Consider the following 13,277-nt stretch of genomic DNA (forward strand, 5'->3'; position numbering starts at 1 on the left):
GGGGGAGCCAGGGAAAGGAGGTGAAGATAACTTCAAATATCAGCTTCTGAACATCATATCTTACGTTCTGGGCTTTCCTGTTTATTATATGGGCAGTGGGGCTACTTCTCATTGCACTCTGATATTTTCTTAAGGGCTAGAGAAACTGTACTGCAGCATATAAACATTGCCATTATATAGTTTGCAGTATAATGTGTGCACATCAGTTCTTACATGATGATATATGCAGCCTAATAGTTGAGTGTAGATATAAATAAATAGTGTAATGCCTGAACTAGGTCCTAAAATAGTTTTTGAATCTTGTGCTGTTCTGTACTTGGAGCCAAATCCCTTCTTCCCACCCAGAGAGTTAGGTTTGACGTGCACAGGAATTGAGTAAAATATTTGCATCTGGAAATATGAAACACCATAAAATGCAGATGTTTTGAGATACCCCGCAGAGTCATTTTAATTCATTCAGTGGATAGAAATTACGAATACAAATCACAGCCCAACTTCTGTAGCCATTATATTGTACATTCGGGCTGTGACTCTGAGAGGTGCAGTGAAGGGTAGGGGAAGGGATGGCTCATTTCCTACAGGCTGTACTGTAGGACACCAATTCCTTGTGACTAAGCTCACTGTGTTTTGCAAGGGAGAGAAATAGTGGGGAAGAAAGATGTAAAAATCATATGGATAAGCTACTTCCTAAATCTCTTTCCTTCCTTTCCTTTCTTTCCTTTTTTTCTTAGTTCACTTGAGAGCTGTGGTTGGCTGACATCCCTTGGACAAGCCCTAAGGATGGCTCACAAGATGATTCAGGGTCCCTTTTGAGGAAGTATTAGGTCAGACCAGATTCAGTTGACTTTTTTGGAAATTTCCTCACTCCTCCTATCAGCAGGTCTCCTATACTCCATCCCCTGCTCACCTGACCCATACGGTTGAAACTTATGCTGTGTCACTTCTTCCTCTTGGCTAAGCTAATACTACAGTCCCTGAGGACCAGGATGGTTCTGGGACATGGTTGGTGGCCAGACTAGACATGCTTAGGGAATTAAGAAGTGAGACTACTCCATGGTCCTCCTCTGTCTGCCTGACGGTGGGACAGGGTTTGAATCTGGGGTCCACAGGCTGGCTGTGTGTAGAGGGGAGCATGGTGTGTCTGTGTACCCCTCTGGAGTGGAAGGCAAAATTATGCGTGTATGTTTTTCTGGACTTAGGTTCTGAGGAGAGCTGTGGATTCTCAGAAGGGCTGTGAACAACAAACTGTGAAGCCATTGTCCTCGGGTGTTGCTAAATGTGCTATTGTGCGAATGTGTTTTCCCACCCACCTTAGCAGCCCCGGGGAGCGGGGGGGCTGTCTTTGATGGGGTAACAGCGACTCCCTCCTGCCCCTTCCCCCTCCTGGGTGTAGAACCTGCTTCAGAGCTGGGATGCCTGAGAAACCTCCTTGTTGAGGGTGTCTGGGTTGTCCCCAGACACCTCTGGGAGTCACGTGGAGTAGCCCGAGCCAGTCACGGAAAGTCCACTTGCAGATCGGAGGTGGAATTTCAGCCTGGGTGCCGGTACTTTCCTGCATTTGATGTGTTGTTCTCTCATCTCTACAACCGATAAGAGGTGGAGAAAGGCTGGGTTGAGTGGTCTTTGCTTTTCCTGTGCCTGTGTGTTATGGCGCGTGGTGTCACAGTGGTTGACACTTTCAGCAACACTGCCTGGGCCATTAGTCTTCTAGGACAGGCCAGGTTAAGCATGAACTGCCGCGTTCAAGTCCAGAGAGCTGAGCAGAATCATACTCGGTTTAGCTTTTTTAGATAACTAAGGGAAGCTTGGTGCAAATGATCCATACGGGGAGTGGTTAAAGTGCTGTCTTGTTAGCTTTGCATCTATGTTAGAATTCACTTTTTCGTATCATGTGTTTACTTGTATCAGAAATTGAAAAATTGGCTTCACAGAAATGTCTGCTGCTTCACTGAGCCCTGTGTTTTTAGCTTATAGCTTTTGTTTTGGGGAGTAGTGTAATTTTGTCTACATGTAGTAAGCATTTTAAAATTAAGTTTTCAAACATTTATTGTTATCCAGGTCTTTGAAAAGAGCAAGAGGAAGGTTATAATTTAGTAGACAATGTCATGTAACCTACTCAATGGTATATATTGCCTTAATATTGAGAGTAAAATAATTCATCTCTGAGAAAAAATGGGAGCTTGAAAATACTTTAAAGTAACATTATGGTACTAAACTAATAATTTTCTAAGTAGGAATTATTAGCATTTTGGTTTTAAAATTTAACTCATTTGTGTACTTGAGTATGACTCACATGCCAGGGTCCCCAGGTAATCAAGTAACATTTAAGACTTTCACTTTTCTTTACTACTTCTCTAGTGATGGGCGTGTCTTCTAGAAGGAAACTTTTTGCTGTGGCGATCATGTGAGCCTGTGGACTTCAGTGGCCTCTTTGTGCCAAATGGTGGACACTCCTCATCCCCACCCCAACTTGACACACACAAAAGATTGCCCAATTTCTGAAACTGGTCAGCATCAAGGATTTTATCTTATCATATAATATCCCCTTTCCTTGCATTGTTTCTCTGTCTTCCCTTCCCATGACAAAAATTTAAACTTCTAGCTATTTCAGATTCCCAACTTTAAATATAATTTCTTTTTGTTGTTATTTTCAGCTTTAATATTTTGATACTTAAAAAAGTTAAAGCAGAAGTTTATTGAATGAAGTATTTTTTTAAGTCAAATTATTTTAATTTTTCTTGCTTTCACACACCTCTCTCACTTTCCAGTTGATGGTCCTTATATTGGATGAATGTTTCATTTTGGCTGTTAAATGTCTTATTTTCTGATCATATTGATTGAGCTTTATTGCTTGAACTTCTAACTTATCTTCTCTCCAAGGAGATACAGTGGCTTTTAAAAGCCATATTATAGTTTCCCTGGTGGCCTTGGCAAGTTAGCAAATGTCCTTGGCCACATGTCCTTGGTGGCCATGGAAGTTGGCAAACATTTGTGCAGGGAATCTGAATGAAATCTAGTGTGGCTAAGGTAACTTGAATATACTCCGGGCCTCCCATTCCTCAGTTTCTGCTTTACTTCTTTTGTATCTCTTGAGTCACCGCATTTCTATTACCAGTAATCTCCCTTTCTGCTCTGTCTTCCTTTTGCATTTAGTTCTCCTGTTGACCTCTTTGCGTCCCTTTCCTGTTGGTCTGGCGGAATTTGTATTTGCGGCTGTGCAGAGAGATGCTTGTTTAGAGAACCTTCTCTGGGCACTGGTGTTGCCATTGCACTTTGGTTATTTTGTAGATTAGAAAGGAAAGAGACAAGAGTGCAGGCGAATATGCCTGCCCGTAGCCACAGAATTCGCTTGAAGTGCGAATAGATGCATAGTCTGTTAAAACTAAGAACTGGAAGAGGAACCATGTAGATCATTTAGGTCTTGTCTGGTCTTCTTGTTTTGAAGATGAGAAAACTGAGGCCAAGATTAGGGAAGTGGCTTCCTCAAAGACATGCTTCTGATAATGCTACTGTGAAAATGATTCACTTAAATGCCTGTTTTATAGGATCAGAATTTCTCTCCTATTTGATAAAGCTAGGAAGGAGGCGAAAAGATAACATTAAACTATTGAAAAAAGACCTTAACAGATTTAGTCACTTTTTATTTTAAGCGTTTGATGTATAGTCCCTGCGAGTCTGGTTTCTGTTTGCTTTTAACCCTGGCATGGGCTCCATGGGTGACATCACACCTGTTACTTGAAATCTCACTGGGGTTAGAGCACATGGAAAGTACCTTTTCCCTAGTATGTCCCCTCAACCTCACAACGTTAAAAAAGACAGGCACACACGCCCCATCACCTTTACGTGGAGAGAAGAAAAGGAAAAAAGGAATAAGAAATGATCTTACCACTACTCTACACGAATGGATGTAGCATGAAAATTCATAAGGCTAGCTAACGTTTTTGAGTGCTAAGTATTTATGTGTCTGTTTTCACAGCAGTCTCTTGAGGTGAGCGCTCTTACTGTCCTTTTTACAGATGGATACATTTAGGTGGTGAGAAGTGTGGTCACTTGAGTTGCACAGTTATACGTATGGCTAGTGAGGAGTGCTTGAACCCTGGGTGACTCCAGCCATGGCGCCCCCAGCGAGGCCGCCCGCACGGCATGTGCCCTGAGGTGGTAGGCGGTAGGCCCTTCGTGCCGGGGCAGGGATGGGGCCAAGCACAGGTATGAAAGCACAGGCTAGGGTCGGTCAGGTGTTTGGACGGAAGTGTGGGTGTGTGTAGGGCAATCACAGAATACAAGCTAGAGTGGTGGGATGGGTCCAGATTTAGACTTCCTGGCTTATATGGGAGCCATTGAAGGGTTTCAGAGGGGTGGAGGGTATGTTAGTTCCCAGCTCAGTCTGTCTCTCTCAGCGGCCCTTCTTCTGTCTCTTGCTCCCTCTCACTTGGTCCTCTTTCCTCCCGCTGGGCTAATGCACGAGGAGCTGGGGAGCTGCGGGAATCCAGGATGTGAGTACGTCTCTCGAGTCACTCACTTAGTTCCTTAGTAACTCCTCCTTCCTGTGTCCAATGTCCAGTGTGCATGCAGCCTCCTGTCTTGTGTGAGGAGTTGGGGTGTGCTGTCACGGGGAGGGAGTACTGGGAATTGGGGGTCTGATCTCTCCTGATGTGTACACCAGCCAGGTGCCTTGTGTTCAGCCCTGGGTGTCTCCTATACCCTCTGAAGCACTTGGCACCTCCAGTTCCTGAGCCTTACTGGGGCCCTGCAGGGTGTACTGGTCTTCCCTTCCAGCAGATGCCCCTCCACTGGCTTCGAGGCTTCCCCTGTCCTCCGTCCCTTCCTACCCGTTCTTCCACTTTTGGACGGTTTGGGCTTTCACATGTCTTGTGGTTTCAGCAAAGATAGAGTTGGCATTTCTCTTTCCCATGATTGTCACGTGGTGGTGTATCTTGAGGGGAAAAGGAGGCATCTTAAAACTCAGAAGTCCCGTTTTTCATCCTTGTCTGGCACCCAGTGGGGTTTTCTCCCTTTCCAGGACTTAGTAGGTTCTTGTTAGCTCACTGAAGGAGCCTAGAGACTCTTTTGGGAGCCGTTGTGCTAAGTCCCAGTGAAAGCGTGCGGGGTGCCAGGGCTGTGCTCGGCAGAAGGCGGGTGGCTGCTTGCGTGTGGGCCTCGGGGATCAGGAGGGGCCTGAGGGAGGTTTCGTAGCTTTGGGGACTTGTGCATCTCCTATCCTTGTATTTAGAGTAGCTCTTGTAAAATTTGCTTGTGACATACTGAGGTTGGCACTTGGCCTGCACTCCTGTATACTTTTATTAGCACCATCTCCAGCATGGCATGGCTTCACTGATAAGGTGCGTGCTAAGATGCTTACACACGTGAGGCATTAAAGACGTTACATTTAAAATGGCCTCAGAGCCGTGCAGCCAGTGGAGTGGTGTAAAGTGCCTCATTTAAAGTAAAAAACTGAATTGGAATGCTAGAAACGTGAGTCTAAGATAAAAGACCCATATTTTATCAGACTGTCATCATGTAATGTGAAAAAGTTAAACTTTGCGTGTCTTATAAATGTTTTCAGCAGTTGCATGTTGTGATAAGAGGGAACATGTCAGTGCAACACATTTTTGAAATGTCTAACTTGGTATGATTTCAGCGAGGAGGACATGTATCGTGCGGCGGATGAAATAGAAAAGGAGAAAGAATTACTTATACATGAAAGAGGGTCATCAGGTATGTTTGGAATTGTTTTCTTTATAGAGTTCCTACTGTTTATAGTAGAAAATGCAGTTACATCGGTATATCCATTTCCATGAAATATTGAGATGTACTTCCTAGGAAACGTGCGTATGCGTGTGGTCTTATCTGTACTGGATTATTCATTTTGCTGAGGTGTGTTTGGGGAATACTGTTTCCTGAGGTTTTACAGTTTTAATTACAGATACTTCCCCTGCGTTCTTTACATTCATATGGTTTTTGCGCCCGTGAGGCTTTGTTTAATCTCTTGACACCACTCTCTCTCAGTTCTTGACTTCCTGATATTCTTAGAGGGAGAGTTTGGGTTTGAAGGGCATTTTTCATTTCAAGTGGAAGGACTTACTGAGAAGCCGGCTCTCCGGGTCTTTGCGTGCAGAAGGCCGTGTGAACGTGATGAACTGGTGAGGAAGAACGGGCGTGGGACTGAGAGCACTGATTCTCCCGTCACTTCATGATTTTGTGTCCATGCTTCTGCTCAGTCGTGCCTGCTCTGCTCAGCCCGCCAGGACCCGTGGACCCACGGCTGCTATAGGGTGAGCCTCTGCTGGGGGCGCGGCCGGCGGGGCTGTGTGTGGAGAAGTGCCCGCTTCCTTCCCTGCTAGCCTCGTGCGGGAGCCCCGTGAAGATGCTCCGATTTGGGGGTGATTCACAGGTGGCATTTTCTTGTGCACTACTTGTGTGATGTGTGTGTTCTGGTTTAAGAACTAGCTCCTGTTTGTCGTACGGTTAGCACAGCACTATACGTGTAATTAGGAACAAGAGATACAAAGTGGGGTCTTTGATGGTAATTTTCGAGTCTTCCTCACAAGGCGTTGGTGGAACTCGTCACTGTGGTAGCCGAGGGAGATGTTATTTGTCACGGTCTGGCCCCCCATAACCTTCAGAGGATGCTCGAATCCCCTGCTGCAGCTGCACACCGTTCACCGCGGATTCAGTCCTTAGCGCTCACATTCCTGAGGAGAAAGTGCTTCTTCAGCCATGGTTCATTCCTGCTGTGGGCGCAGGAGCCCCTTGCTTTCGCGCTCTCTCTGCAGGCTCTCTGTTGGAATTCTCCTCTGCCCCCCAGGGAGGGCCTGTGCAGGTGCTCTAGCTTTTCAGGGGGCCTTGTCTGAGGCCTTGTCCAGCTTTAGTCTGAGGTCAGAATGGATCCCTTTATACCCTGAATCTCAGTCCTCCTGGGTCCATGGCCCTTCCTGGAATAACATCCTATGGAAGTGCCTCTGGTGGAAGCTCTGTCCATATAAAAATTTCTTTATTTTACTTTCTTTCTTGAATAACCCCAGATGAATATTTGTTTTTTCTAATTTTCTTGATGATCTTATTGCATTGTCTTCTGGTTTCTGTTGTAGTTGAAAGTACTGCAGTCAGTCCGATCCTTGGAAGTCTGTCTTTCTCTGTCTTCTCTTTGTCTTCGGTGTCCTGCAGTTTCTCCTTGAGTTTTCTTAAGTATGGATTTTTTTTTTTTTTTTCTTTTAAACATTTTGCTTGGGATTTTTTTTTTTACTTTCTGAATCTGAGGATGGCTAGTTTTCATCAGTTCAGGAGAATTCTCAGCCACTATCTTTCTGAATGTTGCCGTTTTCCTATTCTCTCTACTTACTCCTTTCATAGCTCTAATGAGGTGTTTGCTAGCTTTCATTCAGTCATCCAGGTCCCTCTGTTACACACCCTTTCAGATATTTTCTGACTTTCAGCCTCTGTTGCGTTCAGGACAGTTCCTTCGGAAATATTTTCTTTTTCTTTCTTTTTTTGGAAAGGTTCTGTTTTCCCTCCGAATTTGCTTGGTCTTCTTTTGGTAGTGTATTGCTCTTTGCTCATGTTTTTATTCCTTCTTTTATTCCTTTAAGCATTTTGAACATACTCCTTCAGGCCTGATCATCCCATTATCTGAAAATCCGGGTGGGCCTAATTATGCCAGTTGCTATTTTTCCTTCTTTCTTGTCTCTTCAGAGTTTGAATTCTAAGCTCAGCTTTTGTGTGTCTGTGTGGAGTTTATGCGGCCGGTCTTGAGCGTGAGAGAATTTTGCCTTCTTTCTGCCAGGCACCCAGGGAGTCACCTGCCTTGGGCCACGTTAGGTTAGTTGCTGGGTCTGAGCCTCCAGGGTCTTGCAGCTAGTGTGAGGTCACACCCTGTCCCAGTGTGAGAGCCGGCCCGTGGCTATGAATTCTCCGGGGAGGCTTCCTCTCTCCCCGAGTCAGGGCCCAGGCCAAGGCAGAGAGTTTTTTTTATGCTCTCTCTTTGTTAGTGAAAAGGTTTTTTTTCACCTAGCCCAGGGGTCAGCAAACTATAGCTCCCTGGCCAAATTTGACATGGCACCTGGTTTTGTAAATAAAGTTTTATTGGGACTTCTTGGTTTACACATCCCCCATGGTGATTTTCATGCATAGTAAAGTTGAGTAGTTGTGAGAGAAAACCTTATACCCTCAAAGCCTACGTTACTTGCTCTCTGGCCCACCAGAGAAAAAGTTGGCGATTCTTGCCCTAGCCTCTCAATTGAGAGTCCCAGCGTTCTGGAGGGGTTCAGTTTTAACTTCCCATCCAATGAGAGTCTGAATCCTTGTCTTTGTCACCATATGGTGGTTAAGGAACAGACCTCTTGGTTATTTTGGCTTCTGGTTGCCACTCTGATTTTCAGCTTCCCCCTTTGTGTTTTTTTGTGTTCTCGAGAGTGTTTGTCTTTGTGGGGATTTTTTGCCACTAGAAATGTTCTTTCCTGGGAACACTAATCAGTCTGTGTTGGATGCAGTTAAACAAAGCAAGGAACTGTTGTATACTTAAACCGCTAGCGGTCAGGCACTGCCTGTCCTGTGTCTCCAGCTTCTAGCCTGGAGGATGGCACGCGGTGGCGGTTGGAGCCCTCCTCCCAAAGAATGGCGGCAGGATGGGACTGAAAGTATAATTCTGATGCTGGCGCTTTGCGAGCACCCATTTTCCACCCTCACCGTGTCACGCGGACCTCTGATTCAGCACAGGGCTGTGGCTTGTGGCTTGGCCTCTGAGCCCGCTGAGCCTCCTGCCTTCTCCCCTCAGTCCTGAGGTGTGGCCTGCCTCGCCGACCAGGGGCCGGGTCCTGTCTTGGTGCACACAGGAAGAGGACTGCAAGTGGGGAGAGTGGCAAGGCTGGACCTTCTTCCCGGGAGGCCCTTCCTGAGCTGGAAGCATGCTCTGCCTCGTGGCAGAACGTGCCCCGAGAAGTGTCCTCAGCTCTGGACATTTGTAGTTCCTCAAGCTTTGCGGGGAGGTGAGTAAGAAGGGCGATAAAAGGGAAATCTTCCCTCCACTAAATAGACACTCAAACAGTGTTTATTGACTTCAAACAATGACTGGTTTGTATTTGAGGGTTGGCTCTGCAGCGGTGGTATTTGTGGTCTCCGTGTATTATGCCCCAGGGGTCTGTTTTACCTTTAAGCCAGTCCTGACTTATGCCACAGATAAATGTATCTGTTATCTGTATATGTGTTACTTTCCCTTTTGTATAAAAGGTTTGTTTTCCTTGTGAAAGGATTTACCATGAGATTTTTAAAACAGGCGGTTCTTACATTTTGTGTTTGAAAAAAAAATTGGTTTACCTGAACTGCAGACAGGGATTAGGGGCTCCTGCTGGGCTCCTCCAATCAGTCATCCCTCATCCGTCACACCCTGCGTGGTGAGTACCTGTGGTCCTTTCTTCTTCACTAGTCTCTAAACACATTCAGGACAGAATCTGGGGCTTTAACGTCTTCATACCCCCGCCCCGTTCCTAGCTCAAAGCTTGGCACATACTAGACACGCAGTAAGTGTTTATTGAATTGAGCTGAATATAACATCTTTATTTTGTGTTCAACTTCCTCCTGAGTAGATATGTTGTAAGGTACTTCTGTGTGTATATCCTGATTTCTTTGCTAACATTTACTTCTTCAGTATTTTAAAAAGGAAGTCAAGAGATGCCTGGGAATTTACTTCTCTTTCTTCCTAGAACATCCGCACAGACATACGCATGTGCGTGCATATGCGTATGCCACAAAATCAAATCTCAAACCTCATATGTTAAACAAGGAAAGTTTAAAGGCCATTTTTTTGCTATATCATTTGATCATAAGTTGTATTTTTTAATTTGGGGGGATGTGTTATTAGAGTCAGACAAGGTCTGTGGTTCAACTAATGTTGAGAGCTCCATTAATTTCTGGCTGATTATCAACAGTTTATAGCCTTTTGGGATCAAGGCAGGATATAACTAAATAAAGACAATTAAATATACTTTTGTAATAGAGGGGTTATCTCTTTGTATAATGGATGTAAAAAACAAATTACAAATCATTAGATGTATCTTCTCAGAGCTTAGACTACTGCGTATTTAATTTGAACATTATTCATGGGCACCTGGGTCCGTGTGGTTACAGGTGCTGAGGGCACAGCTGAGAAACAAAACATAGCCCCTGCCCTCAGGGAGCTCATGTTGTGCCGTGTGTATGTGTGGTGTGTGTCTGTGTGTCTGTGTAGGGGTGGGGAAGGCAGGGTGCAGAAAAAGAAATATGTCAGGTGTTGATAAGTGCCAATAAGAAAAACAAAACCATGTAAGGGGAATAGAGTGAAGGGGTGCGTGTGACCTTTTGATATTGGGCGTCAGTGTCAGGAGGTGAGCAGAGACCTTCAGGGAGTGAGGAGCGGGTGCCACGCAGGCGGGGCAGGAACCGTCAGTGTGGGGAGTGGTGGGAGCTGAGGCCAGAAAGGCAGTGGGCGGCCAGGGCAGGAGGCCCTTGTAGGTAGTAAGGGAGTGGAATCGAGTGTGATGGGAGGCCTTGGAGCCCAGCAGCGGTGGGTAGCGTCTGACTTCAGTGTTAAATGCACCCCTCTGGCTGCCGTGTGGAGAATGCTTGGTAGGGTATGGTGACGGGGAGGCCCACTGGGAGACCTCGGTGGTCATCTAGGAGCGAGGTGCTGGAGGTCTGGACCAGGTGGTAGGCAGTGGTGGAATTCTGGGTTTTGGGGGACTGCAGTGAGCGAGAAAGGAAATCTCAGGTAAAGCAGTACCATTATTCTGATGTTGCTTTGTTTCATTGTTTCCCCCTCCCCACCCCCCCCCCTCTTTTTTTAATTCTTTAACAGAACCCAGATTAAGTGTAGCTCCTGAAATGGATATCATGGACTATTGCAAAAAAGAATGGAGGGGAAATACGCAAAAAGCAACATGTATGAAAAAGGTATGATGCCTGGATGCACGCATTTTGAGTCTTTCCAATAGTCTATCATAAGTAATTACGTAATATGTCCTTTTGTATTTTTAGATGTTAGTTATGACAACTGCCACTAGACTATGTAATTATTGGTGTTCTAACGTTAGAGATGAGGAAACAGGCTCCAAAGATAAGGGACTTGTTTGGAGTCACAGTATTAACATAGAATCATAATCAGTTATTCAGTAACTTGATTTCTTTGGAAAACACATGAACGGCTCTGCGCTGTTCAGGGTTGGGCCAGCCACTGGTTGTCCTCTTGGGGTCATTTGGGAACACTGCCCTTCTGGCCTGGTGAGGTAAAAGGCGCAGACTTCATACATCTGCTGTCCCCACTCAGGTTTCTTTCCATGTCCTCCAGTTCTAGGGGCCTGGACCCTCCTGTACCTTCTAAGCAGAGGGATCTGGAACTACTTCCTTTATTTAGGGCAGCGGTCCCCAACCTTTTTGGCACCAGGGACAGGTTTCGTGGAAGATGATTTTTCCACGGACTCGGGGAGGGGGATGGTTTCGGGATGATTCAAGCACATTGCATTTATTGTGCACTTTATTTCTGTGATTATTACATCGTAATACATAATGACATAATTATACAACTCACCATAATGCTGACAGGAGGCGGAGCTCAGGTGGTAATGCAAGTGATGGGGAGCGCCTGTAAATACAGATGAAGCTTCGCTCGCTCGCCCGCCGCTCTCCTCCTGCTGTGCGGCCCGGTTCCTAACAGGCCACAGACCGGTACCGGTCCGTGGCCCAGGGGTTGGGGACCCCTGATTTAGGGCATCCCAGGAGCTGTCCCCCTTTCAGTCCCATTGCATAGATTGATGACCCTAAGGTAGTCCTTCCAAGGCTGTGGGACATCAGGGATTCCCATGACACGGTCCCGCTGTGGCTATGACTGGGTTGGGTCATTGCTCGAGTCAGGCCCCTTGACCCACTCCCACCGCACAGCGGGTCGAGCAGCACACTCTACTGGTTCCCCCTCAGATGTATCCTGAATCCAGCGTTCCTTTGTAGATTGAAGTTGCTACTCCAGTTGACGCTTGAAAAACACAGGTTTGAGCTGCTTGGGCCCACTTCTTTGCAGATCTTTCCACTAAACATGGACTACAGCACTACATGCCGCATGGATGCAGAGGGCCGCCTGTGAAGTTACATGCGGGTTTTTGACAGAGTTGGGGGCCAGCGGGCCAACTGCGCCCCACACGCGCACCCCGGCACCCCGGGCTGTTCAAGGCGTGGCCATATCTGACTTCCTCCGAGCTACGGAAATGGCAGTTGTGCCCTAACACTTCTACCACCTCTTGTAACTTATGGATTATACATACCCTTTACTTATTTTTCTCTTGGGATTATTTACGTTACAAGTTTGAATGCACTTGTGGCACGTTAGAGATATTGACCTGTCATGTTTGATAGAAATATCTTAAAAATGTTTTTTTGTTTGTTTAGAACTGTACTGTTTAGGATTTAAAATTGTTAAGTATTTGAATATATTTGTTCTTGTCCTCAGAGCTTCATTTTGTAGAAAATGTTGTGCCCCTTTCATCAGGCACCTCAGCTGCCCATGCCTGCCCTGAAATGGGCTGACCGTACTCGAATGTCACTGCCACTTTTGAAGCTCTGAGAGCAAGTGTCAGCCCTGTTTCCGGCAAGTCTGGACTGTAGACTACTTGTGTCTCAGGCACTCGTTAGAGAGCTCGATCACAACATACCTGGGACTCTCAGTTCCTGCCAGAGCTTAAGAACGTTTAGATCTGTGTGGCCATCTGCTGACTATGCATATTGGCTACTCGTAGATTTTGTAAAGACCCCCAGCTCTGTATCAAAGTAGATAACCAGAGGCCAGGTATCTAAACTGTTTTCTCATCTTCCCCAGAAATGCTTACACTGACTTGGCAACCTTAGTTTTTGATCCCAGTCTCTTCAAAGGATCTCTTCTAACGGTTGGCACCTTAAAGCATGTGATTGAAGATGTTTACTAAGTTATCCAAGTGTCCATATTTTGGAACTCATGCTGAAGTCATTCCTCTATGATTTCAGTTTGAGGTAAAGATATGACCCTATAGTTGGACCCTTCGGTGACCAAGTAATCAAAGGCACATCAGTTAGAAAAGCATCCCATCGGGACCCGTGGCAGTCATTAGAGCATTTCTGGGCCTGATAACAGCTTGGATCTCAGTTATCTTTTAGTCCTTATTTGTCTAATTGTTTTGTTTTGGATATTCTTTTACACACTTGGAAAGATACAGTTGCTATGGAACTAGCCATCCTGAGTATTCGGGATAACTAGGGGTTCACCATAGGGAAGAGGTGCATATTAG

General features: G+C 45.8%; 1 protein-coding gene across 9 annotated transcripts in view; it reads left to right on the top strand.

The window, feature by feature from the left end:
• Window positions 1–13,277, top strand: part of OTULIN (OTU deubiquitinase with linear linkage specificity) — an 85,954-nt gene that overhangs the window by 2,423 nt on the left and 70,254 nt on the right. For 6 of the 9 annotated variants that reach the window (XR_009502221.1, XR_009502223.1, XR_009502222.1 and 3 more), the window contains exons 1-3: window positions 4,359–4,497; window positions 5,639–5,715; window positions 10,826–10,920. Coding sequence is in view for 4 of the 9 variants with exons in the window: in XM_059916131.1 (XP_059772114.1) it covers window positions 4,457–4,497; window positions 5,639–5,715; window positions 10,826–10,920 (213 nt within the window). In the remaining 5 variants the exon portion in view is untranslated. Of the gene's footprint in view, window positions 1–2,358; window positions 2,508–4,358; window positions 4,498–5,638; window positions 5,716–10,825; window positions 10,921–13,277 lie in introns of those variants that run through there. The other 3 variants (XM_059916133.1, XM_059916134.1, XM_059916132.1) reach the window with 3 other exon arrangements.

This window comes from Balaenoptera ricei, chromosome 3 (genome assembly GCF_028023285.1).
Source record: "Balaenoptera ricei isolate mBalRic1 chromosome 3, mBalRic1.hap2, whole genome shotgun sequence".
NCBI classification, from domain to species: domain Eukaryota; kingdom Metazoa; phylum Chordata; class Mammalia; order Artiodactyla; family Balaenopteridae; genus Balaenoptera; species Balaenoptera ricei.